At 32.5% G+C, this 27,671-nt stretch overlaps 4 protein-coding genes across 4 annotated transcripts in view; 2 read left to right on the top strand and 2 right to left on the bottom strand.

Moving 5' to 3' along the window:
- The window catches only part of eIF4B (eukaryotic translation initiation factor 4B), a 9,148-nt gene extending 3,959 nt beyond the window's left edge, over positions 1 to 5,189 (top strand). The window contains exons 5-12 of the mRNA XM_011500152.1: positions 1 to 219; positions 526 to 704; positions 3,311 to 3,569; positions 3,755 to 3,809; positions 4,020 to 4,116; positions 4,216 to 4,390; positions 4,855 to 4,924; positions 5,011 to 5,189. The exon at positions 1 to 219 is cut by the window's left edge and continues 83 nt beyond it. Of these exons, the coding sequence (XP_011498454.1) occupies positions 1 to 219; positions 526 to 704; positions 3,311 to 3,569; positions 3,755 to 3,809; positions 4,020 to 4,116; positions 4,216 to 4,390; positions 4,855 to 4,924; positions 5,011 to 5,079 (1,123 nt within the window). The 3' untranslated portion in view covers positions 5,080 to 5,189. The remainder of the gene's footprint in view (positions 220 to 525; positions 705 to 3,310; positions 3,570 to 3,754; positions 3,810 to 4,019; positions 4,117 to 4,215; positions 4,391 to 4,854; positions 4,925 to 5,010) is intronic.
- Positions 5,190 to 5,975: 786 nt separating this feature from the next.
- Positions 5,976 to 9,936, bottom strand: Sec15 (exocyst complex component Sec15). Its single transcript, XM_011500151.1, has 13 exons — positions 9,690 to 9,936; positions 9,194 to 9,359; positions 8,751 to 9,037; positions 8,571 to 8,673; positions 8,257 to 8,499; positions 7,955 to 8,122; positions 7,825 to 7,896; positions 7,629 to 7,763; positions 7,181 to 7,551; positions 6,655 to 6,889; positions 6,452 to 6,593; positions 6,187 to 6,373; positions 5,976 to 6,119 (listed from the first exon to the last, which is right to left on the bottom strand). The coding sequence occupies exons 1-13, from the start codon at positions 9,809 to 9,811 to the stop codon at positions 5,996 to 5,998; spliced, it is 2,355 nt and encodes a 784-aa protein (XP_011498453.1). The 5' UTR covers positions 9,812 to 9,936; the 3' UTR covers positions 5,976 to 5,995.
- A 1,211-nt stretch (positions 9,937 to 11,147) lies between these two features.
- On the top strand, positions 11,148 to 17,587 carry Msh6 (DNA mismatch repair protein Msh6). Its single transcript, XM_011500246.1, has 19 exons — positions 11,148 to 11,331; positions 11,988 to 12,299; positions 12,389 to 12,459; positions 12,528 to 12,788; positions 12,867 to 13,001; positions 13,089 to 13,224; positions 13,297 to 13,703; positions 13,847 to 13,931; positions 14,009 to 14,199; positions 14,294 to 14,391; positions 14,501 to 14,656; positions 14,746 to 14,903; positions 14,972 to 15,060; positions 15,187 to 15,477; positions 15,573 to 15,791; positions 15,869 to 16,048; positions 16,490 to 16,667; positions 16,753 to 16,904; positions 17,126 to 17,587. The coding sequence occupies exons 1-19, from the start codon at positions 11,148 to 11,150 to the stop codon at positions 17,390 to 17,392; spliced, it is 3,570 nt and encodes a 1,189-aa protein (XP_011498548.1). The 3' UTR covers positions 17,393 to 17,587.
- Positions 17,588 to 20,585: 2,998 nt separating this feature from the next.
- Jupiter (microtubule-associated protein Jupiter) overlaps positions 20,586 to 27,671 on the bottom strand; it is a 44,875-nt gene continuing 37,789 nt past the window's right edge. Inside the window, exons 4-6 of the mRNA XM_011500150.1 lie at positions 26,045 to 26,068; positions 22,855 to 22,947; positions 20,586 to 20,854 (exon numbers count right to left, since the gene is read on the bottom strand). Coding sequence (XP_011498452.1) covers positions 20,640 to 20,854; positions 22,855 to 22,947; positions 26,045 to 26,068 — 332 coding nt within the window. The 3' untranslated portion in view covers positions 20,586 to 20,639. The remainder of the gene's footprint in view (positions 20,855 to 22,854; positions 22,948 to 26,044; positions 26,069 to 27,671) is intronic.

The raw sequence follows: 27,671 nt of genomic DNA, 5'->3' as shown, positions 1-27,671 counted from the left end.
AATGGGTGATCAGCGCCGGGATTATGGGGATGATCCGGAGCGCACGATGCGCTCCTGGCGCAGTGCCAAGACCAGTGACGACGGGATGGGCGACGATGCCGGTCGGGACGATCGCTTCCGCAGCCGCGGCAGCGGCTTCGAGCGCAGCAGGGACGATAACCGGGATAGCGGCTTCGAGGACAATAAGCCCGGCGGCTGGCGCGAAGGGCCGCGCACCAGGTTAGCAGACTTGACAAAATCACTTTCCAGACCTCTCTATTTCCCTTTCCCCTTCCACCGATAACCACTCACCGCAATTGTCTTTTTCGTTTTATTGAAACGTCTCGATCCGTACGCGAAGTTAAACAATGCTTATTGTTAGCAATGAATCAGTGTATACACGCTTTTTATCGATGCATATTTAATGTTTATTCGAACGTAGAGAGTACTTGAACAATTTGAGCGCATATATATATATATATATATATATATATACATATATATGTATTCGCTTGATTTTAATATATTTTGCAATGGTTTTTAAAGCAGGTTCACGGAACGTGATGGGGATCGAGATCGGGACCGGGACCGGGACCGGGACCGAGGCGGGGATAGAGGAGGATCAAGTGGTGGATTTGGCATGAGACGTAATTTTGGTGATGATTTCGACAAAGAGAAGGAGCGCTGGAGTAGTGTGAGAAGCCAGCCAAGGGAGGTCCCCGAAGGTGAGTTATATAATGTTCACGTGTGCTCCTGTTGGTCGGACAAGTTGCGACAATTTTATTTTTAATGTCGTTGCGTGAGTCGAAAAAAGTGAGTTGTAAAAGTATGCGATGTATCTGCATGAGGAATTTGATGTAGGAGAGAAAAACCGACGTTTCTTATTTAGTTGAGATTATTTTATTGGCTAAAGTACTGCGTAAATTGATCGTGATCTGCTATCGCATTCCGGCATGTAATAAATTAAAACCGAAAAAAAAAATGAATACAATGTATTGTGTAGATTTTAACATTGTACTTTAAATAAGCCACATCACGCGTTGTCTGGATAGGAAAATTAAAATAAACAGGGGACAAATCGTAAAAGATAGACGCGTAGTCGTCTTCCCAGCCTCGGAACAATTTAATTAAGTCTAAGATTTCATAATAAGTAGTAATAAGTTTGCATAAACAATTTTACAAGTATTTATAAGGAGTAGCTTGAGCGCTACGACAAAAAGATAACATTTTTCTGAAAAAATGTTGTTCTTTAATGTTGTATCTTAAAGTCGTCATGTATTAGAACATTTAAACGAAAAAGAAAGAAAAAAGAGTTTATTTAAATATTGATTTACTTTGAAACAATTACTTTCATACTAGAAACTAGTTGTCGTTAAGCATCTCTAATAATTAATTAATCCGTTATAAAGCGTGTAGAAGCTTGTTAAGAACGATATATATATATATATATATATATATATATATATATATATATATATATATATATGGAGTGTACTGGCCTGGCTTATTACGTAATAGGAGTCGGTAAGTGTTGAGAAACACATTGAGACGACGAAACATTGTCGTTGAGATTGACTTCTATGTGTCTAGATGTGCCAATCAACTGCCTCGACCCAAAATTTAACACGACACCTTAGCATCGACATCATTCAATTTTATTTCTTTATCTATCTAATTAATGGGCCATTTAATACGTTCTTCGAAGTATTTTCTCACAGCTACTTTTTTAATATCTATGACTATGATTTCGACTCGAAACGTGCAAAGTCCAAGCAAAGAGAGTTTAACTTTTTCTTACAATTATTAGTTTAACGATCGCTTTTATTTCTATTTATTGAAAATTTTTGTAGATCTTTATGTGTTTGCAATTGCTCGTTTATCACGGCGTTGATAAATTTAATGGATAATACCACCTTAACGATGATTTAAAAATTTATTTTTATTTTATTTATGAACAGCTTCTGCTCACAAGCATTTTCCAAAATTTCTACTTTTAAAATGGCGCCTCAACAGTTTTATAAAGAGAAACGCTTCGTATGAAAGGTGTTCTGGGCTCGGAAACGTTTCTCGTTTAGCTTCTAATTTATTGCATAGCTACGGATAAAGCATAGATAAAAGTACCGATGATAGAAAAATTGTCAAAAAATTGATCACAGATTGCATACCACCGTTATATATATATATATATATATATATATATATATATATATATATATGTTATATGTTATATAGAGCGTACCAGCGATGAAATTAAAAATACAAGATAAACATTTTATTCGCCACAGTCGATTTTTTATAGAAGCTCTTAGGCACTTTAACAGTATAAAAAATTCAACCTTTTATTTTTATTTTTATTAAGTTCCATTATTATTATTATTTTAGTATTATCCGTAAGACTGGTTTTAATCGAGAAAACAACGTTTCCTTCTATATAGTACATACTGTATTCGTATATATATTTTATAAATAGCAACACTTGTAAGAGAAGTCAGCTGATTAATATCAGTCATTAAATGTAATTTATTTTATTATAAAATAAGTCATTTGAAAGTACGAATTTCCAAATATGTTGTTATATAATGCATTCATTTAAACAAATGCCTGATATTTAATATTAAATTAGTTTTAAGCGGTTATTGTTTTATTGACGATAAATTACAAACGCCACACACTATTATCGTGTATGATAAATTTGCATTTCGTCAAAATAAGTGATAAAAGTATATGCACTTTTTTTTGTTTGTTTGTCATTTATACAAAAGGCCCGGTTGCACTTTCAAAGCAACTCTTCGGCTCGCTGGTTTTTATTAACGAGCCCAAAAAAATATTTACAATTATGCGCGCCATACCCCGGTAGGTGATTGGGCAACCGAATGGTTGTACGAGGCTACTGGGAATTCGACACGTATCGGACGGAAATGACCCTCTGGAAATAAGCGCATTCTAAGCGATATCGCCGTCTCCTCCTTGGCATTTCCCAATAAACGAGTACCAAGTAGTACCAAGTCGAGAAGTGGGCATCCGAATGGGCATTATTTCGATTTCCTTCCTTTCCTTCCTTTCCTTCCTTTCCTTCCTTTCCTTCCTTCTTTTCCTTCCTTCTTTTCCTTCCTTTCCTTCCTACCTTCCTTCCTTCCTTCCTTCCTTCCTTCCTTCCTTCCTTCGTCAATCACTATATCCTCACTTTCACGTCGGCGCGCGCTAATTTTTACACCTAGATGCGAGCTGCGAGCTATATTGCGATAATTATCGTACGGGCGCTTCGTGATATTGACAGTGACGAGGCCCAAATTTTGCATGACTTACGTAAACCCGGCATTTTGTATTCCAGGGCCTCCTCCCGCGGCAGTGGATAGCGGCCGTACCAGGCCTAAGTTGAACCTGCAGCCGCGCTCAAAACCGGTTGAATCCACTGGCGGTGAGAAGGAGTCCGATGACGATGTCTCCAAGGAGAAGGTGGTGGCTACTACGACTCCAACGTCCTCGGCCAATATTTTCGGGGCCGCGCGTCCGGTCGACACCGCAGCCAGGGAGCGCGAGATCGAGGAACGTCTCGCCAAATCCGCGGAGATGCGCCCCAAGGATGAGAGGTAGGTTGATGGGTTGTTTGTGGAGCATACCCTCAACATACCCAACATACCACCATTGTTTTCTATGTTTCTATATCTGTGTAATAATGTCGACGTTACTTTCGATATGTTGCGCACATTTGGGCCAGGACCAGTCGTAAGCTTGACAAATAAACTTATTGCTAATGCGTTACTTCGCTTTTCAGAGAAGGAGAGAAACGTAGTACTCCGAGAGAAGGAGCGTGGGGTCGTCGTAATGGGGTAAGCACTTCATCATTAATCATAGTCTTAAGTTATTGAAGTTACGTACTTGGTGCGTTATTAAAGAGTGATTTTGTGATAATTAAGGGTTGAATGATGCTTTAACAAGAGATGATGTTTGGTTAGACGCGAGCATGTTTATACGTGGATTTTAAAAGTCGATCCCTGCAGTCGTATACTTTGAAGATAATGTTGATATATTTTTTGCAGGAAGGTCGCGACGATCAGGACAGAAGTCGACCCACTTGGAGATCTTACGATGATAGAGGACGTATGGATAGATCTGGCGGTCGTCAATCACGTCCTGGTAAGAATTAAAAAGGACAATCTTGATTTGCTAAGGTCTACTGGCTTTACGTTAAATTGTTGAAGCTCATCGAGCTTTAATGTTCTTTTGTTCTTTTAGATTATCAGGATCAGCGTGATTATCGGGATTACCGAGAGCAGAGAGAGTCGAGAGAGACGATGGAACCGACAGGTGATTCACGAGGGCCATCGATGAATCGCGGCGCTGCCCCACCGCCAGCTCGGGGACCACCAAAACAGATCGACTCCCGACCTCCACCAGACGGGGCAGAGAGGTAAAAGTCGTTTTTTTTTTTTTGCTCTTTTTGCGGATTCTGGGCAAAAGGAGTTTACCCCCTCGTACTTTTTTTTTATCCCGAATTAATTTCCTATCGATTGTGTAAGAATGTTGAAACTAAAAGATGTATTTGTGGTTCTGCTGTTAATATTAAAGAATTCGTAAAATTTCTAATGTATAATTTTCTAATCAACTGAGTAATCGATTAATATTTATTCCATTCAATCGCTATGATAACATTATATTATTACCTTTATGGAATTTTGTCATTTCATTTTTTATGAACCCTTAAGAAAATAATAACAAATCGTTGATACATTTTGTGACAAAATTATGCTTGAAAATGACTTTTCTTATTATTTACTCTTTGTAAGACACATGTGCGTTAAAAAATAATGAAAAATTAATGCAAATATGAACCTTGAGTAATGCATTTTCTTCTATTTTTTTTTTTTTTTTTAGAGAAAAAAAGAAAGATAACGATGAAGATGAAATGAGTAGAATGTCAAAAGCAAAAGATGATGAAGCACCAGTGAGTAATAAAAGACTTCGACAAGACTTTCAAAACTGTATAATATATCACATTTTTCAATAATGTTAATTATATTATGTTTACAGAATTTTGTGGCTTCCAACAAATATTCCATGTTGCCAGATGATGTTGATCCCGACAATGTTGAAGAGTAAATTCACTCATTAAAAATTTATTCATGTTCCATGATCGAATTCGTCAAAATTTGTCACCATTGGTGAAGATGAAGAAGGAAAAATACTACAAGATAAGTGCATGCTATGAACAATATCAATCATTTTTGCAAACACTTGGAAATAAATACTTGTCTCATAAGATTCCAGAAGAGAAAAAAATCATAGGAATGGTCATCATGGATTTCTGGAATCACTGTTGACGATTTGTATTTAAACTATTTTACTATTCTTAATGCGACTATAATTATTATTATTATTATTATTATTATTATTATTATTATTATTATTATATCTGTCTTGTCAAATACATAAAAAAAAAAAACAAAACAAAAAAAAAATCATGCATACTTTGTAATATTATATTTTGGACTGATCATTACAAGACCACAACAAAGTGTACTGTGTAACAAAATTTAAGTTTAATAGGAAATATGAAAAATTCTCACGATATCATTTATTATTAAATATTTTAATTTTAATTATTAGGGTGTTAAAGTCTGTGGGCAAATTGATACTTTGATATACATTGTCTGATGTGCAGTTGCTTTTAAAATCATGTACAATATGTAACACAGAATAGACATGTAAATTAACGATAATGTCATTATGTATTACAAAAAAAGACAAAAAAACTGAAGTGATAAACATAAAGGAGCTTCAAAAGTACATGTCTTCTTATTTGCAAAATTTTTATAAATAATATATTAAGGCACTGCTGAATCAATAACTCCAGTAGATGTATAACATTATGCATAATTATACAATAAATACTAAATTTTAAGCATTTCATATTCAATAAATTACATTATATCTATCTATCTATATATATATATATATATATATATATATATATATATATATATATAATATATTTACAATTGAAAAAAATCGCATTCTACTGTTGAGTAGTTTGTGCTAGCTGTCTCAACTGCTTCAAAACAGTTTCTAACAACTTCTTCTTATCTCTTTCACTTTTTTTTAATACAGAAAATACTGTTTTTTTATCGGATTCTCTCAACCTAAAAATTGTAAAATTTATTATTAAATATAAAGGTTTTATCCTATTGTTTATATAATTTTTCTTACTTCTCAAGTAATATAACGGCCATTTGAGGTGTTACAAGGTTGTATTTACTCGATTCACTTATGTAATCATGGAAATAAGTAGGCCAATCCAAACTCATGAATAAATCAAGTAGTTGTCTTAATTGTGCGAACTCTTGCAACAATATTCCTTCGGGCAGTCCAACAACAGGTTCTGAGGCAGCAAATTCTGTTGAAGATTTACATATTAATAAATATGTATGTGCTTATTCATATCTAATAAAATCTAATAAATTAATTTCCGTACGTTCACACTGAATTGTATCTAAATTGACTTGTTGAAGGGCACCCATTGAAATTTGCTTTAAGTCTTCGCTTACTAGAATATTTGAAATGGATTTTGCAATGTGTGAGCAGGCAGATTTGCAGGCAACTTGAGCCACCTCGGCCTGAAAAATCATATTTCGTACAATTTGCTGAAGCTCAAAATTGTCATGTGCAAATACTTACGGGTAGGTTTGTAAAGCATGTGAAAGTGCTTTGCAAAAATGCGATAAGATCAGTAATGAAACCCGAAGCATGCCCTTGTGGTTCCGCGAGATTCCAATCGTAATTTTCTAATTCGAGAAATTCGTCGAGCTTCTGCTTTAGTTTTTCGCAAATTTGTTTCTCAGCGTCATCCCTCGCTACCCTAAACATAGCTGACTTAAGGCCACCGCTGCTCAATTGGCCTTCGTGTGGTGTGCTAAACAAAATAATTTCACTTATTAAAGAAACTTACAAAATACATTGCATCAATAATTTTTAAATCGTATTTTTAATGTAAAAAATTGGTAATATAATGGTAATATATAGAATCTGAAAAATGCATATAAAATACATTAGAAAATGCTTCCATTAATTACAATTCAATACGTATGTTTAATTGATATATATTTGTATACAAATATATTTTTCTTATAATAATGAACTAACTGAATTTGTTACATTGAACCGAGAGGACTGTGGCACTGACACATTGAAGCAATTGACTTACCCAGTTATATTAGAAACAAATTCTTCCAAATACTTGGTCGACTTTTCAAGATATCCCGTGTTTATAATTATTTGAATGACCTGTATAAGTGCTAATGAAGGTTTACGAAATAGTGATGATAAGCATCCACTGAAAGTTCGTGTCAATAATAAATTGGTGGATTTGCAGATCATTTCGTCAATTTCTGTTTGTGTTAAATTTAAGTCTTCCGAGAATTTCAGGCAGGCATAAATGAATTCTTTAACCTGATGATAAACTTTTGGTACCATTGGTGAGAAGGGAAATTTTTTTGGAAAATTTGCCTTTTGTAACTCTTCATCCTCGTATGGAAATGACGTAAGGACTTTATCATATTCTTCTTGCGAATGTACCTGCGTCGCAAGAACAACTTACGCACATAAGCTACTTAAAATATATTATAAGTCACTTAAAATTCATTATACTATACCTGAATTGGAAGAAAATTATCTTCATCTAAAATGTCTCGAAATACTTGTACCCAATGTTGCATTAATACCTCATTATAATGAACTCTTATTTCTTGAAGTAAATCGAATAATTGACCAACAGAGTAGCCATAATTCTAAACATAAATGAAATCTTAATAGAAGTACAATTATATTAATCGAACATATTGTACTAACCCTGAGTGTTGTACTGAATAGCATAATTAAATTCTTTATTTTCAAAATAAGAATTGCATCCGTGCAATAAGCCTACAAAAAAGATTATTATTGTTTAAATTGCTTTATTAAGTATACCTTTTTTACTTACAGAATGTGTTCTTAATGCATTAACAATTTTAGATAATGCCATTGACCAAAGTTCATCTAAATAAGATCGTGTTGTTAAACCATTGCCAGTGTTCAAAATATGATCTTCAACCACAAAAAAGCCTACAATTCCATGAATATAATGTCTATAATCATCTATGCTTTCGTGCTAAAAAATATTGATAAAAATGTGAATTCATAAATACTGTATATAATTTTTAATAGAATAATTCTTTAAAATTTTAATTCATTAATTTGATGTACATGAATAGATGATAAAATGTAATTGCTTTAAATAGTTACCATATTAATTGGTGGTTGTAATACAAGTCGAGCTTGCTGTTGCCGTTGTTGTCTGTAATAAGCTTTAAACGTGTCTCCTTCTCTAAGAACGGAATAAATATGCATACATCGATAAACAGAGCTATAATCCATGAATTCTTGAGCACTAAGTTTTTCTTCACCGTCGACTACGCTAGTACTGCTTTGAGCTTTTCTCTTTTTCCTACCAATTATTTCAGCCTCGTGCTCTAGCTGTTCCTCCGTCTACAAATTAAGAAACAATAATTCAATTCTAAATCATCCGAGCTAGATGGATAATCAAACAGTTTTCTTACCTGCTTCATAGCAACTCCACCAATTAATGGCGAATGCTTTCTAATATTTTCTAAGAAATCCCGTAGATCTGTCATAGATGCGTCCTTAATATTTTTTCTTAATCTACATGTGAAATTTAAAATTAAATTTTATATTGTGATTAGATACGTTATACCTAAAAATTGTGCATTACAACTTACAATGGTATTTGTTGTGTTATTTGTGAAGAGAATCTATAATTCTTTACTTTCGGTAAGTCGTGATACTCTAATTGTTCAAGAGTTTTTAAAGCCGGATAGTAACGCTTATCCTTCAATTGTCTTTGTAATTTGGCATAAGCTGCTAATACTGGAAGACACATTGTTAAACTATCAACGGCCGCGGCTATATTACTTTCTACTTTTCTTGCTTTTACCAGCTCATCTCTTTTTTCTATCACTTTATTTAAAGTTAAGCTAATTCGTTTATCCAAATCCAATATCTCTGTCTGTAAAGAATATGTCTCTTTCATGTATTTAAGTAAGCAACATTTTTTTTTTAATTTTAATTAAATTTAATTAAATTTCGATTTTATTTTGTGAATGCTTTTATCGGCTATGTTGAACTTTATATTCTAATGAAAGATAATTGTATAAAAACTTGCATTAAGCTGTTGAGCTTGTGATCTGACTTGAAGTAATTCACGAATTGAGTCGATAAAGCCTTGGTAGTGGTGATTACACATTCGTTCGATATCCTTGTCGTGGCTTTTAACTCTATCATCCAATTTTTCCATAAACTTTTGGTGCTCATTGCCATCATAAATTGCTCTGAAATAATATTCAATTAATTAATGACTAATGCGATAATGGATCAACCGATAATGTATGTGAACGTAATAATATTACATTATGAATTATAAAAGATCGAGGGGAAATTATAAAGATAAAATTTTAATTAGAATGATAATTCACCATACTATACTATACAACTTGTTATGGAATGTCACCTGTAAACTGATATCTGATATAACAAACTGTTCATTTGTTTAACGGAATAACATTAGTTGGCGAAAACCGAGATAACTTTTAAGCAATTGGGTATACCGAAATTATCGATATGCAGGCTTAAAAATTATGGTGTTTAATTGAAAAAAATACCTTATTACGAGACCCATACTATTGATATCCGAGGATTCGATCTCGGTAAGTAAATGCTCGTGTTTTGGAGCAGTGACAATTAAAGCACTTTGCACTGGGGGAGCGAGCGATAAGTTATCCATTTTCGAAAAATTTTATTTGGGACTATTCTTTGCCTCGCAAGGGGAGAAATATTTCCCTTATCATCCCTCGTTAGTGCGCAAATGCGAGATATCACGGGGGGCTTACTTACGACTGCGAACCTGCGCGTTTTGACATCACTATCAATCGTTCGAAATTCAAAAGCTTTAAATAATAAACAACATAAGTACCTGAATGTCGGGCCTAAATAATCGTCGATTCCTTCGATCTCTTGAATAAGAAGATCGAAATGTTGCATTTTTTAAAGTAATGATTAAGCAGCTGAACGCATTCGCGATACTTCGATGATTCGAAACTAGAAGGCGTATACGACCGATCTGCACGAAGCCCGAGCCACGTGAAAAGCAATATGGCGACAATTTATGGTAAACAGGTGTGCGTGCGCGAATCGCGCGCCCTTTAAAAGGAAATACTTTTATTTTATATTAGATAGGAGAATTCGAGTCCACGTTATATTGTTAATGCATACTATAAATTTAGCGTTTGTCAATCGACCTCGTATTGTTCGATCGACACTTTCCTATTACTATTCATAATTCTATCATTTATTAAAGCTCATATGGCATTACCTATAAAACCCATAATAATATTTCTCTTCCTTTGTCTCGTCAATGCAAACGAATGTCCTAATATTTATTATCCTGAATATACGAAGAACGCACTGACATCTATCTATAATAATACCACTTGGGTTGCCCAAAGATTATGTATATATATATATATACATATCACGACAAAAATTTGTGTGAAAAATTTTAAACTTCAAAATAATCGTTAATCAGTCATTACTCTTCTAAAAATCCACCTCACGCAACAATTATTAATTTATTATAATTGCGAAAATTCAAATGCAATTGTAAAAGAGAAATTGCGCGGAACTTGCGATTGGCAATAGGCGATGAGTTTCGTAACGCACTGCTTGAAAAGCTTCTCGTTTTGCCGGTTTTTTTTGTTCTTTTGGAGGGAAACTCGCTGGCCGACCAAGGAATTATCAACTCCACATATGTTTCGACTATTTGGCGACAAATTCTTCTCAAGCCCAATCTCGAGTCATTCGCAAATAAATTCGAATCCTCATGACAAATCGGCCCGGACAAGACGAGCGCTACATAACCTCGTCGATTCAAGAAATGTCGCGGCAGAGGGGATGGACCGATGCGAAGGCGCGAAATGATGATCGATGTTACCGAAGCTGCTGCGCCACCACCGCGAAAGTTCCCGCTTCGTTAATCCGACCTCGTTGCTTGCCTCGGTCGTTGAAGTCTTGGCGAATTTATTGTCCGCTAGTGTCGCTTGCCGCGGGAATTCGATTCCACGATGTCTAAGACGAATACGCTGTTGAATTATTTCTCGTCGCCGAAGGCCGGTTCGCCGAGGGTGAACGGCGATTCGTCGCCGAAGGTCGGTTCGCCGAGGGTGAACGGCGACTCGCCGGCCTCGAGGCCCAGGTCGCTTTCCCGTTCGAAATCCAAGACCCCGAAGGGAAAACGAAAGAACAGAGGTACGTAGACGACGGGTGCATGCGCCGCTGGTCGCGATTGCTTTATGGGAATGTCGACCCGATAAGTGGAGAATAGTTTTGGCATAACGCATGTGAGATATGAATTATTTGGTCCAATGCGTATTGACGAGCAACAAATTTTTTGGGAGCGCGCTCTCTCTCTCTCTCTCTCTCTCTCTCTCTCGCTCTTGCTCTTGCTCTATCGCCTTATTATTTGGCGCGAGTGGCTCACGAAAGACAATTTGCACGGAGAAAGACTCGCTTTGCCTTGAAATTTCTTTTGTAGCCTCGTTTCTTTTATGTCTTTGCACATTGTCGATAAACAACGGCCAGTGTACGGAGAGTAATTCAAGGACTTTCGTCGAGAGAAATTAATCGACATGAATACGATGAATGAAGTTTGCGAGTGTAGGAACGTTAGGCAACTAGATGACTATAATATTGCTTACCTATAGCTAATCCGTTAATCCGTAACAAATTAATTGTGTAATTTTTTTGATTAAGAATGATAAGAATGATAAAATTTATCGTCAAATCTTCGTTGCCAAACTAATTGTGTTCATTAAAGTTCCCCACAAAAGTTCAATAAAACGATATTTATAAGGAACTTTCAATTATAAATGTGCAGCTAAAAAATGTTAATGAAAAACTTGTAGATTCAAATGACAATAAATTGAATGGTAAGGCGAATGATAAAGCAGATAATAAGGCGAATGGTAAGACAAACGGTAAGGCAAATGGAAAAGCATACGGTAAAATGGCAGATGAAAGAAGTAAGGAGCGAAAAAGATCGTTGGAGGATCTTGACGACGAGGACGACGAGGACGACGATGAGGATGATAACGAGAATGATGAAAACGATGTGAGTATCGATGAGAAGGAAATGGTTACACCAAAACCTAATAAAAGAAGAAGGATAATTGTTCCAGAAGATAATACCGATGATTCTGAAAATGATTACGAACCAGGTAGACATTATTGGTCTTGTATTTGCTATAATATCGAACGTTACTATATCTTTTATTTAAAAACATAAAATTTGTCATATAAATTGTAGAAAATTCAGAAGAATCGGATGCATCCGAAGAATCATTTTCCGAGGAAGTAGAAGAAGACGAATCTCCAAAGGTATAAAAATGATTGATTAATAAGCATTTTAATATATTGTTGTGAATTATTTTAATAATTATTTACAGAAAAAACCAAAAATGTCCGTAAATAAGAAATCCGCAGTAAAAATAATTGGAAAAAAATCAGCATCTAAAAATGATTCGATATTAAACAATCAAGAGCAGCCAACTGCAAAAGCATCGGATACACAATCATGGCCACATTTGAAATACGATTTCTTACAGCCGGATAAAATTAAAGACAATAAGAAACGTCCGCCTAGTCATCCAGATTATGATCCGAAAACGGTTTATGTTCCACCGGACTTCTTGAGTACACAGACACCGGTATGGCATAACCAATTTTGAATTTACGTATAATAATCAATGAAATTTACATATTTTTATGCTGTGCTTCATTTCTAGGCCATGAATCAGTGGTGGTTATTGAAAACAAATCATTTCGACTGTGTATTATTTTTCAAAGTTGGTAAATTTTATGAGTTGTATCATATGGATGCTGTTACTGGAGTTAAAGAACTTAGCTTGTCTTTTATGAGGGTTTGTAATTTAGTTTTTTTTTATTAAAAGAGTCAAGTACTCGAAGAGCTTAATTTAAAGTTTAATTATTCTTGAAAATGTATGCAGGGAGAGTTTGCACATTCGGGTTTTCCGGAAATTGCTTATGGACGTTTTTCCGCCAGTCTAATCGAAAGAGGCTACAAGGTGGCAAGAATCGAACAGACGGAAAATCCAGAAATGATGAGTCAACGATGCGCTAAAAGTAATAATACTTTCTTAAATTTTATAATTCTTCGTTCGGTGAATATCGTGAAATAATCTTGTTATTTTTCAGTGTCAAGACCATCAAAGTTCGATAAAGTTGTTAAACGTGAAATTTGCCAAATTAGCAGCAAAGGAACAAGAGCCTATACCGCTCAAGATGCCGAGCCATCGGTCGCAGCATCTTCGTATTTATTGGCTATTGTTGAAAAGCGCATACCTAACGAAACTCGATCAGCCTACGGTGTCTGCTTTATCGATACAACCATCGGTGAATTTAATCTTGGACAATTTCAAGACGATAGTTATAATTCTAGACTGTTAACTTTACTAGCGCATTATCCACCAGCTCATATTATTTATGAGCGCGGCAATTTAACCAGAATGACTTTGACAATACTCAATAATTTATTGCCCAGTGCTATGAAAGACGCCTTACAGAAGAATAGCGAATTTTGGACGTCTACAAAAGTTTTGCAGGTAAGCATTGTTTGAACGGCTTTTGTTGAAGAGCGTTTTGCACAAACAATCGCCCTCCCCATTTAATAAGACATAAATGCCTTTGACGGGATTAATGATAAAGATTCAAATTAAAATGTTGTTGTATATTCATGAATTTATAGACCTTGCACGAGGATGGGTATTTCAAGAATGACAATGATTCTAATTTTTCGTGGCCTAAAGGCTTACAATCATACTTAAATAGAGGTGAAGAATAGCAAATGATTTATTTCAATAATAATATCATTTTATTGTTCAATAATAGTTTATTTATTACAATGCAGGTGATAGTTTAGGGCTCACTGCTTCGGAAGAAAAAGAACTAGCAGTCACAGCCTTAGGTGGCTGCGTATATTTACTCAAAGAGTACAAGTTGGATCATCAATTATTATCGCAGGGCCGATTTAAAAGTTATGTTCCTCCAGATTTCTCTATCGATTCTCAATCCAACGAAACGAATTTCGCTTATAATATGGTATTTACCTCAACATACACGTGTATAATGTTTTTCTTATTAAATTTTTCCTACATTAATATTATCTTCGGTATTCTGTTATACGTTGATGTAGGTCTTGGATGCTATGACCATAAATAATTTGCGAGTTCTTGGTAACGATGGGTCCTTAATTAAAACATTAGATAATTGTTGCACCGCATTTGGTAAACGGTAATTACACTTTCTATTAACACAATATTACTACTATTTAGCTTTTAATAAAAGATAAGTTTTATCATGTTTTATTTATTTGTTTATTTTCTTTTTATCATTTGTCAAGTCTATTACAAGAATGGATATGTAGACCTTCTTGTCGTAAAGCAGTTATTATCGAGCGCCAAGAAGCTGTGACGCAATTATTGGATAATCCAGATGTTGTCCAAGAAGTTCGAAGCAAATTAAGTCGCTTACCAGATCTCGAACGTTTGCTAAGCAAGTATGTTGGGTTAAATAATAAAATTACCTCGCGTATAGTCGATAAAAGGAAATCAAATATTTATCGTGAATTTTTATAAAAATTTCAAGAATTCACTCGCAAGGAAATACAGCAAAATCACCAAATCACCCGGACAGACGTGCTATATTATTCGAGGGTCAAACTTATTCGAAAAGGACGATCGTTCAATTTATAACTGCGCTCAATGGCTTCGAAGAAGTCATAAATATAATCAAATGCTTCGATGGTCAATATTATTCGTTATTTACGTTAATATTATTAAAGACTCTTTATTTATATGAATTATAATTTTAGATTTTACTAATCCATTGATTAATAAGTGCACAAAATTGGAACCAGAAGGCAATTTCACCGAATTGAAGGAAACCTTAGATAATTTTAAAGTTTGTATTTAACACAAAAAAAAAACAAAAAAAAAAACAAAAAAAAAACAAAAAAAAACTCCGTTACTCGTACGTTGTAGGTGGTCGCAATTATACTGTATGAAAGATTTTGTTAATTTCTTTTAGATGTCATTTGATCACGAAGAAGCTAAAAAGGAGGGTTTCATTGTCCCTAAAGAAGGCGTTGATAGTGATTACGATGCTGTTTTGCTCGAACTTGCCGACATTAAGAAAGAATTACAAGATTATCTAGTTAAGCAGAAAAGACATTTCGGTGTGTCAATACAATTCTGTGGAAGCGGCCGTAAAAAGTATCAAATCGAAGTTCCAGAGAGTCAAATTAAAAAAGTTGGAAGTGGTTACGAATTGCAAGGATCGAGAAAAGGATTCAAAAAATATTATACAAATGAAGCAAAGGTCGTTACAATTTATTCGTTATATCTGTCGAGTAATTCTGTAGCAAGCATGAATAATGTTGAGTATTGTTAATCTTTTTCTTCCTTATTTTCTAGGATCTTCTTGCAAGGGAAATCGCCGCCGAGGAACAAAAGGACAAGGTTTTGAAAAACAGTAATGGAAAGATCTTTAGCAAATTCAGCGAGCTGTATGACAAATGGAGTAAGGCTACTTACAATATAGCAGTTTTAGATTGTTTAATATCCTTCTCCGAATATGCTCGTAGTTGCGATACTTGCGTTCCAATAATTCTCGACGATGTTAATAATGAAAAGGTATATAACTCAATAAAATTAACACATTATCATTGTTTATTTTACATTCGTTGCTAAAGGTATTTTTATTTTTTTAGATTTTTATTGAGATAATAGATGGCAAACATCCATGCATCGTTTCCGATAATTTCATCCCCAATGACACGTCAATAGCGAGTGGTGAAGCAGCTCCATTAATGATTTTGACTGGACCGAATATGGGAGGTAAATCAACGGTGATGCGTCAAGTTGGACTTATTACAATAATGGCACAAATTGTACGTATTTTTTATCATTTGTTATTTACCAATTTTTAACAATACCATTACGAAGGTTATGTTTATTTCTTTATTTCTTTATTTTTTACGCGCTAATTGATAACCACATTTATTTAAAATAATCATGCAATATAATTTTTGATAAGAATAACTGGTCTAAGCCATAAACAGAGCGTGTAGTGGATGTCAAAAATATTTCATTGATAAGTTTGAAGATTTTAATTATTACAATCAATCTAATATCATTTTTTAATCTAGTGATTAACGAAGTAAAAGATTATAACGAACGCTCATATTATTTTACTTAATGCCAAAAAGCTTTTCTTTTTAAATTCAGACTAAAATGATATTATTGCATTAATAATTGAAATTACATTAACTAAATGTCGTGTTTAAATAGTGTAGTTGCAAAATGTTTGTTAAATTTAAAAATTCTTCCAGGGATGTCATGTGCCAGCCAGTGCTTGCAGATTAACCTTAGTCGATCGTATCTTTACGCGAATTGGAGCAAATGATGATATTATGGCTGGTCAAAGTACATTCTTAGTGGAATTAAGTGAAACTGCGGCCATACTTCAGCATGCAACAAAGTATTCTCTAGTCCTTCTCGACGAATTAGGTAACGACATTAATCTTACCTGAAGTCGCTTATTTGTTAGAAAAATTTTTTTCTAATTTATTCCTTCTGTTGTATCGTGTTGTAGGCCGTGGCACGTCGACTTATGATGGAACTGCCATTGCTGCGTCAGTAGTAGAAGCTCTTACAAAAACTAAATGCAGAACGATATTTTCCACTCATTATCATTCCCTTGTCGAGGATTATAAAACGAACAATAATGTTTCTCTCGCTCACATGGTAAGTTATTTCTAGGGCCGAATTAGTTAATTATCATTTTTACGTACTAGTGCGTGTATTGTATTTTATTTTTAAATTTCGTAATGAACGATTTAAAATATTCATTGCTTCAATCTAATATTTAAAAAAAAATTTTCCAATTTTCCAATTTTCAACATACTCGACCGATAAATATAACCAATGATCAATTATATTAATAATAATGATATTCTTTTAAACAGGCCTGCATGGTGGAGAATGAAGATGAAGATAAAATAAGCGAGGAGAATGTTACTTTCTTATACAAATTGAGCGAGGGTGCATGTCCGAAGTCTTATGGTTTTAATGCTGCCAGGTTGGCTGGAGTACCGGTTAACATAGTTAAACGAGCTCACGACATTGCAACAAAATTAGAAACTGAAGTGAATCTTCGACATGCATTTGTTTCATTGTGCACCTTAAAAGATAATTCCTCCATTATACCTTTATTGCGAAAGACTCTGTTTTGAAAATATTAATTTTTATTTTTATAATAATTTAATTAGTTCCTCTTCTCGAGCGTTTTATGTACGTTAAGTGTTCTGTGTTAAAATCATTCGTGTTTAAATCGTTCTTACATTTTTTACCGTTATTTATTCGATTTTAAATGAGAATACGCATATCACATAATGTAATAGTATAAGCCAACTGTTTTAAAGTATTAATGGCAAATTTATCGTATTTGAGTTGTAATACCTAGTAAGTCCATAATTGTTATTATTTTACGACTCCGTCATGTTACCTTGAAATTGTTTATGTAATATAAGCGACTGTTAAATATATACATTTGAACTTTTGTAAATTATCATTTTTCTTTCATACACTAAAATAGCTAACAAAATACACATTTTTCAGACTGACGAATCGTATTTTAAATATAAATTTCAACAGTGACAATTCAATTTTTTCAATGAAAATTTATAAGTATGACGACTCTCATGCATAAAAATCGAATTAAAAAATTTAATTTTTTTATTATAACAGAAGAAACGTTGGATTGAGAGGAAACATTATGAGAAAATAAAAAAAATAAGATAACATAATCATATCAATTACAAAACTTTTATTTATCAATACCATAGTACAAAAAGGCTATTTACGAATAATGGACGAAACACGATGTACAATTAAAGTACGTAATAACTTTTACGCACGCGAAAAACAATTGTATAAAATCCTTTTTGTTTGCAGGGAAATCTGACAATTAAGAAGCTGGTTGGATATTACAAAATCATAAATATAATTTAAAAAAAAAAAAAAAAACAACATGAAATAAAATAGTGCTGTATTATCGTAAGAAATATTTTATTAAATTTGATAAGAAAATATTACTTACAAATTATGAGATAAATATAATTTCATCTATTATTATTATATAGATGTTTAAAGTTTGGAAAATATAAAGTAAATTAAGTTACAAAGAAAAAAACAATCATTCGAAATGCTATGTATGATAAAGAATGAGGGCGATCATTGGAAATAGTATATAATTTCTCACAATATTCAGAAATATATTATGCGGCCTTACAAATATTCTTTTTATAATTTCAGGTCTTATATATACTTGAATAAATGTTTAATTAACGAGTAGTCAGGAAAATTATACGATAAATGACCATAATTGATTAATAATTATTATTATTATGATAGTTGTGAATAATATAATATAATAATAATCGTAGTAGTTATTCATAGTGTAATAATAATAGTAATAATAATAATAATAATAATAATAATAATAGTAATAATAATGATAATGATAATAATAATAATAATAATAGTGTTGAAGGCACGAAGATTAAGAAAACACTATTCCTTGACTTAATTTTTATATACGATTCACTTTTTATTGATTTTTCTTTCCAAAAAGAAAATTACATACACACAAATATATATATACATACATATATATATATATATATATATATATATACATATATATATATATATATATGTATGTATGCGCGCGCGCGCGCGCGCGTGTGTATGCATGCAGGTGTATAAATATATAATTTTTTATTTTTCAATTTTTTCTTTACCTGCTCTTTATTAAGTCACATTGTTAAAATTTTTACTTTTTAACTATCGAAATAGTCCGCAAATCTATCAAACCAATTCATATATCTCTTATCCCTTTGAACTCCAAATTTCGAATTCTTGTAAATATAAATATTAGATAAATAGAATTTATTTAAGAAATACGCCGATAGATTACGTTGCTTTTGCTTTTAGTTTGTACAAATTCTGCATTTCATTCGCTACACTAAATTTATATCTTATATATGAAACTTCGTTTGATCATTGTATCACAATCAAATCTAAGAACTCATTATTTGGAAATATTAATTAAAGGAGCATGGCGATCAAAGGGTTGAGCCTATAGAATATATATTACTTATAGTTCTTCTATTATAAAACATTTATTATATATTATTACTAAAGAATAGCTATTTCTCTTTTTTCGTTATATTATTTCTTTCTTTTTTTTTTTTATTTTTATTTTTGGTTCATAAAGTGTAGAAGAAAAGAGAGAATCCTGGGAGATTCAAATTTTGAAAACTCCAAAGACACAGTGCCATTTGCGCCCATATGAAAGAAATATTCCATGCGTTGCGAATCGTACGCATACTAAATGCCGATGATAATAGGTTGAGCGGCACAAAAATTCAAAATTTTTTTTGGTTAAAAATACTTTCGAAATATATAATTGAGGAATAAAAAAGGAAAAATACCATTTTGCATAAAAAACATGTATTATTTTTATTTCGTGTATTTTATTTGGTTTTTGTGTATTTAAATTTTATTCTTTTACTACCGAAGTCTCAATTGCATTTTTTTTTTTTTTTTTGTAATAATTATATTATTTAAAAAGAAAAAAACTAGATTGTCATAATAATAATAATAATAATTATAATAATAGTTGTAGTAGTGGTAGTATTAGTAGTAGTACTGGTGGTGGTGGTAGTAGTACTGATGGTGGTGGTAGTAGTAATAGTAGTAGTAATAATAGTAGTAGTAGTAGTAGTAGTAGTAGTAGTAATAGTAGTAAAAGCAGCAGTAGCAGTAGCAGTAGAAGTAGCAGTAGTAGTGGTGGTAGTAGTAGTAGTAGTAGTAATGGTAGCAGTAGTATTAGCAGTAGTAGTAGCAGTAGCAGTAGCAGTAGTAGTATTAACAGTAGTGGTAGTGGTAGTAGTAGTACTAGCGATCTCTCTCTTCGCATATAATACACATTGTCATTTCTTTTTGCGAGCACGTCTAATTATTTTGTTCCTTGATTATACACAGACATATATATATATATATATATATATATATATATAAATCTAAGCGCGTGGTCAATATTTATGGTGGTATTAAGTATGATCAGTTACGCGGGCGGAGATTGGCATTTGGTTGGGCGGGGTTGGGGCAAGGAGGTAACGAGGATGATGGCGTTTGCGGGGGGACGGGGGTGAAGAAGACGGAGCATTGGCGAATTGAAGGAGAATTTATTAAGATGACGATTGTGATAAGTCGAGTGTGAGAGGGAGAGAGGATAGAAGAAGAATGGTAGAACGATGGATCAGATCAGCTGTCGTCGAGTAGGTAGTGATTATAATTAGGGAGCATTGTAGACCGGTAGAGATAAATTTCATCTTTTCACTGAATGCATTTCTCTTTGATCCGACGTATCATTCAGTCTCCGTCCTTGTCGCTGAGCGCTGGTCGTCGTTTCATTTACCAGAGGCCGGATGAGTAGCCACCGGGCGGTACGCGATTCTTCATCCGGGCGACACCGCCGGCGCTCGGGGATGAATCGGTGCTGGACTTGTCGCTGGCGATACTCGGCGTATCACCTCCATGGCCGTGGCCAATACCGTTTCCATTGTGCTGGGCGCTCAACAAGTTGTTCGTTGGCTGCTCGTAGCCAGTGCCCGTGACGGGGTTCCCATCTGAGACGAGAGTTGGATCGAGGATTAATTATGGGGTCGCAACCTCGCATCGAGCTCTACAGCGATGACGCTTGCTCTTTTTTTATTATCGATTTCTTTTAGAGTTGGAGTAATTTTTGCTAAAGCTCGTTTGAATGTTCGTTTTCGACTTGGTGATAATTATTTTTTTTTTTTTTTGTTAAAGACTTCGTTAAGAATTTTTTTTTCTTCCAATTTCTCTCGCAAATCTCGCGAATCGATGTTTGATAAAGAAAGTATAAATTCTTTGTTTGTTTTTGACTTGGATGAGAATCAAAATCATCTTTTGAATTTATCATTTATCGATAAATTTAAAGTAAGTATTATTGTGTAAAATGTGTAAAAATGACAGTGTCAGACGTAAAACGAACATTTGCTGTTTTTCCTTTCATAATTTAATAAAGAAATTGTCTATTCGAGTGTGTATAATCTTCCTAACCAATTAACCTAAGAGCTCCATAGATACGGAAAGATAAATAATATTATAATAATAAATAAATAAATAAATATAGTGGATCCATGAAAGAATATCAAGACATAATTAATGACGTTTACCCTAAACTCATGCTTAATACAAATTTTTATCCAACGTTTAAAGAAAAAATAATAAATTAAATAAGATAATTCGCATAAAGGCATAATAAATGTTGTAAATATTTGTTATTAAATATTTGGAGATGAAATCCGTATTTGTCTGTGTGATATATTATTCAACATTAATTAGTATCATCATTGATTTTCAAAGTTGATTTACGGTGTAAACATATTATCGGTATTTAGAGAAGAATTTCGTAATGTAATTTAAATAAAGGGACAAAAAGTCTTGAATCGTTATCTCATTTCTTACCAAAAATTTTATTCCTACTTCAATATAAATGAAATACAGATAAATTGCAATCTTGTCAATGTGAGTTGAGATTAAAAAAAATATCAATTAAAAAATTCATATTTATCATTTTCGCGAGGTAATTAAATATTATAAGCAAATATTATATACAAATACAAAAAAATACATTCTTTTAAATTATAATTTTAATTTAATACCATTTATTATTATTATTTCTTTATTCTTTTTTTATGTAATACCAATTTAAGATTAAGCGTTTATTATAACATTATACGTTTGAGTAAGTTTAGTGAGTTTTATATATAGCACCTGTCTGGTTATTAATACAACAAATTGACATTAATTTTTATTCATTTGGAAAAACAGCCGAGCGTGTGTGACTGTTGGTCGACTTTGCATTTTATAATTTTTCTCTCGAAAAAATGAACAACAAATTATTAATAAAGTAGTAGTTTAAGACTTCCTGGAAGGGCTATTCTAATTGTAAAGAAACACTTTATTTAAATATGCTGACTGGATAAATTTTCTACGTATAAGCAAGAAAGATTATAAGGAAATAATGAATATATATATATATATATATATATATATATATATATATATATATATATATACTTTTTAAAACACGATTTGTTAGCAAATGAATATTTATGAAAATTCGGTACTTTATAAATGCGCGATACAATACCAATTGGATGTTGCACAATTTTCATGGCACAAGACATAATAGAATAATTAATTAGTGATTACGTTATTTAATACGATCTGCATTGGTAGCAAGTCTTTATCGCTCAAGAATGAAATCATAACTTTGATTACAAAGGTGTCCATAAAGGTGCGTCCGGCAAAATCGGTACATCAAATCTAAGAAAATTGCCTAGAAGCAAAATAAGAAGGAAAAAGTAAAGGGATATAAAGTACCAGGAGCGTGATCTGCCAGGGTGTACGTGTAAAAGAAGTGAAGAAATGTTTGATTATGATTTACGAATGGATGGATGATTGGATGGAGTGATTAATGAAGATGTAAAATGAGGAGGGTTGAGACAAATAGACAGTAAGACAGAATATTTGTGTGTGTGCGCGCGTGTGTTAAAAATATAAATGGGGATGTATAAAATATAATGATGTCGTTTACCTTTTTTCCTCATCACGATGCGTCTACACCCGTGTGGCTTAACGTAAATGCCGTTGCCGGTGACCGGGTTGCGTGGCATGCAGGTCGACATTCCTGCAGATCGTCGAGCGCGTTTTGCAAGCGATTGAGCGAGTGAGCGAGCGAGAGTTTTGTTTTGTTAGTGAGTGGGAGAGCAGGCAGAGCGCACAGACAGTCGGCGATAATCCCGTCACCGAGGCAAAGAGACCAAACACACACATGGTCCAACATCATTTTTATTATTCATTTAAATTGTGCGTCTCTTGTCTATATCTTTATAACCCTTAATTTTACTTTTGTTTTTGGTTTCATGGTATGCGCTATTGGTGCGAATGTTGGCTTATTGCTCGTGGATCAAAGGCTGCTTGTACGTTTGTACGGTAAGCCCGATCACCGATGCTTTGTTTGTAAATACGTATGCTTTATTCATTCGAATTATGTGAATTTTTATCGGCGACCAATGGCAAGTGCTTAATTGCACGCTCAGCCCATCCGATTCATTGTCTTTTAAATGTCCCGTAAGCCATTACGAGCTGAGGCTAATTTATCATCTCTCATTCCTCGTTCTTACTTTCGATGCGCACAATCTTCTCTGATATCCTTTTCGTAACACGTATTCTCTCCTACGTACCCTCCCTATTACCGAAATCCCAAACTCGTATTAACGTTCGTCCTACGATCGCACATCGTACAAACAAAGTCATACAAAATTATAAATACCGAGTCCGTATGTTTTTCTTTTTTTCCATTTTTTTTCTCTTCTATTCATTTATTTATCTCTTCTTATTTTAAGACCTAACAACGACTTCTCGATCATATTACATCAAACACAAATTACAAATTATTATTTCATTATATAGATCTTGTAAAAAAATCATCATTTTAATTAAGTAAATGGCGATCAATGTCAAAGTTACTTATTTTTAGACTGCAAATATATAAAAAATCTAGCTTACACGTGCTTGTAATTTTATTTCTAACTATCCCGATTGCTTCTGTTAATTTCATGGCTTTGCGGTCCATTTTTTCATTGCTCTCTTAAAAGCAGCACTTAACAAGTAATATAAAATACAGCTAGAAAACTACAATTTCATTCGTCGTCTAGTCTCAGGTGAACAATATCATCATTACTTAAAGGACGTTAAATTGAGAGAATTGTAGAAAACTGCGAGCATCTTTTGTCCCTATAAATAACCGTATGCATATATACAATAAAAATATAATTTAAATTTTAAAAAGAATTTACTGAATTAATGATGATCGCCGGGGAACAAATATAAATGATCGATTTAAAGAAAATATTACGAAATCTTGTCTTTATTGTGGCTGTGTAAAAATGTCGGGTACACATTACAAGACTTGAAACGACTTCGGCAAAAATTCTACACATTTATAATTACAAGCAACCTTCTCCTTTTCCTTATTTATAAGGATGTATTGATTGTACAGTATTTGTGCAGGCAAAACTTTTAGCTTACAAGGGACAATCTACGGTAACGATAGAATAATAATTACTAATATAATAATATAAATATAATTACTAATATATTAATTGGCACGTGAAATGTCTCCTTACTTTACATCTTAATCATTGTAAATACAATGTATTTCAAAGTAAATTACAGCTTTGTCTTATTATTAAAGAATTTTCAATGAAAAGTAACGTGGAAAAGTAATGTCTCTTAGTATGATTTAATATTTTACAAATACCGCGCTCAATATTTTCTCTAAATACACACGTCAATATATATATATATATATATATATATATATATTCAAATATACAAACATTAAAATATTGATAAATTGTATATACACATTTGTATAAAACAATGGAAAAATTTATATATTAACATTGTGTTGGGATATAATGGTAAATTGCCATTAAGTAAAATTAATTTGAATCCATCAACTAAGAGAAATAATAAAACGATAAAGCTAACATGTATTTCTTCAATTTTATTCCAACGAAATGTATTATTTCAGATTTATATTTCTGCTGCCAAACAGTTATTACTGCACAGTCAATACAACTAAAAAGAAAAATAAAAAATATGATTGTGGCAAGAAATTTTATATAAATGCGCGTGCGGCATGCAAGGATTTCCCTTTTCGTAATGACAAATGCTACTTTATTACTTTAAAATTCTCCTTAAAGCAATTTTATTTTATAAAAAATATATTAAATTATTATAGAATGTTCTTAAAAAAAAAAAAAAAAAAAAAAAAAGGGAAAAAAAGGAAAAAAAAAATAATTGTAGCTCTTTTAAATTTAGGAATAAAAAAAGTAAATGCCTTTCGAAGAAAATACAAATACTCACAAGGCATACTTTATATTTTATCAAATACCATTTTTATTGCTACATTTCATAAATTTTTGTTTGTTTGTTTGTTTTTTGTTTTTTTTTGTTTTTTTTTTTTAACTTTTAGTATAATAGCAAAGCACAAAACAAGATATAGAGAATAAAAATTTATATATACACACATAAACGTATAAAAATATTAGTTACATAATGTATATAATTACAATCGAATATTATGGTATTATCAATATCGCACAAATAGTTGTACAACGTTCTTTTGTTTAAAACAATTTTTTTAATTTGTATTTTATTCTGTATTTGTCATTAAGGCATCATTTGTCATCAATGTTGTAATGGAAAAAATAATAGTGCGTGAATTATGCGTAGAGCGAAATAAATATTGACAATTAAATAAGCAGAATGCGTTAAGGATATGCAAATGATCTTTAATAATTTACTTAATCAATATAATTGATGTGATTGCTTTGAATACAAATTTTTAATATAGCGTGTATTGCAAAAACTAATTATGCGGTTAACTTAAAATGATTTTGGCAGAAAAATGGTCAACTAACTCCAATTATGTGCACTTTTATAAATTGTATATCTTTTTAATGATAGGATATAAAATTTAATTTTGATTTAACTCTATATGCCAAAGCTTTTTTTCAAATTGATTAATATGATCTCTAAGATAAAAATTCTATATGACGAGTCATTGTTGTATGAGCGATTATTAATCTACTAAACAAATTATGTATATGATAAAAGTTTATGCTTTAACGGAGAAGGTGAAAAATATGTATAAATAAAAGTATAATTTGAGTGTTGCAGTCTGTAAACGATAAATTTTAAATCTCAACACTTACGAAATCGCTTGCTTCTCCTAAATGCTGCTTGTAAACAGTGCAATTGAGACGAGAAATTATATCATTATCGAACAATTATATTCCATACATATATTTATGTTTAATTTATAAGTAGAGTAAATATTTATAAAATTCTCGTCCTGCAATTATCATTAAGAAATACAAAACAGTTTATAAGTTGCTTAATTAATAACTAAACAATTTTCTCTTAATTATAAAAGGTGAGTGCGTTGACACATGTTTCAGGATGCCAATCCGATCTCCGTCTTGGAAAACAACAATATTTACAATTATACTATACAAAAACTTCATCATATTTTGCATATTAATTTGCACAGAACAAATTTTTAATTATCATATGCATTATTAAGACGCAATTAACGCGTAGGCCTTAATAATTATTAATCAAACGGCATCTTGTATAATATTAATGACATTTTCTCGGATATTTCATAATACGTCGCAAAAATAGTCGTCTCAGCTTTAATATTATAATCGATCATTATTATCAATATCATAGAATTTTATAAGAAAGTAAATTTATTATTATGCCACTTCAACATTAATTTGTTAAGATTATTTAAAAATTATGAAAACTTTTTTGCCAGAGTATGAGCTACTACTACTCGTGAATTTGCGGCAATTGTTACCATACAAAGATAAAAATATGAAAATTTCTTCTGTGCGTGAAAGGACAAGTTGCGTCGATTAATAAACAAGAACTGCACAACAAAATGTGAAAGTACTTACATTAGGATAGAGCGCAATAAAATATGATACAATTTAAATAGAAAAAATGTCAAATCAACTTTGAGTGACTTTGCTATTATTAAGTATAAATAATGGCGCGCTGCGATTGCATTAAATCATAAATTTAATTGTAATGTTCGATCGTATATTTCAAAATGCTTAAAAGTAAGCTTATAATATTTAAAAACACGAAAGATTAGATTATGATCGTAATGAGTTTCTTATAATTAATTAATCGAATAAATTATTCAAATTAATTATTTGATCTACTTTTAATATTGTCAATTTTAATGTTTCGAGCTGCTTGTCTCATAATTTATGCGGTTCTAAAATTAATGAAAGTACGTAACGCAAAGCCAGAATATAGCAATTATGTTTGTTGATACAAAAGAGAACTTAAAAGTGCCAATAAGCAAATTATAATTGGCCCACTTAAAATTTTGAAGAAAAAAAAAACAGTTGAAAAAATAATTTTACTTGTAATATTATTGAGTGAATTTAACCATTAACATACACACACACGCGCGTGCGTGTGTTTGTGTGTGTTATCAAAGTACTTTACTTTTGTATCATGGGCAAGGCCTTGTAAGCGATGCTCCAAACCATAACGGCCAGATTAATCGTAATAATCGTGAGGCAAGCATCCCACTGGACCACCTGTAATCTGCTTTCCGCACGATCGTACGTGCGATGAGATGCAAAATTCTGGCGATGCGCGGATTATTTAGGTAAAAAAAAAATAAATAAATAAATAAAAAGCAAAAAAAAAAGCCTCCTGTAAGCGAGGCGTCGGGAAGGCGACGGAGGGGAACAGGCTGTGGAGGAGGAGGAGGAGGAGGAGGAGGTGGTGGCGGTGCAAAGACAAGTAGAGAAGAAG

The sequence above is a fragment of the Ceratosolen solmsi genome, unplaced genomic scaffold (genome assembly GCF_000503995.2).
Source record: "Ceratosolen solmsi marchali unplaced genomic scaffold, CerSol_1.0 scaffold41, whole genome shotgun sequence".
NCBI lineage: Eukaryota > Metazoa > Arthropoda > Insecta > Hymenoptera > Agaonidae > Ceratosolen > Ceratosolen solmsi.
This window is presented reverse-complemented; position numbering and strand designations above follow the sequence as displayed.

Coding starts and splice junctions, on each gene's coding strand:
- Msh6 (XM_011500246.1), top strand. CDS start 11,148: ATGTCTAAGACGAATACGCTGTTGAATTATTTCTCGTCGCCGAAGGCC. Junction 12,300..12,388: donor TGAAAATGATTACGAACCAG/GTAGACATTATT, acceptor TATAAATTGTAG/AAAATTCAGAAGAATCGGAT. Junction 15,061..15,186: donor AAACCTTAGATAATTTTAAA/GTTTGTATTTAA, acceptor AATTTCTTTTAG/ATGTCATTTGATCACGAAGA.
- Sec15 (XM_011500151.1), bottom strand. CDS start 9,811: ATGGATAACTTATCGCTCGCTCCCCCAGTGCAAAGTGCTTTAATTGTC. Junction 9,360..9,689: donor AGTATGGGTCTCGTAATAAG/GTATTTTTTTCA, acceptor ATATTATTTCAG/AGCAATTTATGATGGCAATG. Junction 7,897..7,954: donor ATGCATTAAGAACACATTCT/GTAAGTAAAAAA, acceptor TCTTTTTTGTAG/GCTTATTGCACGGATGCAAT.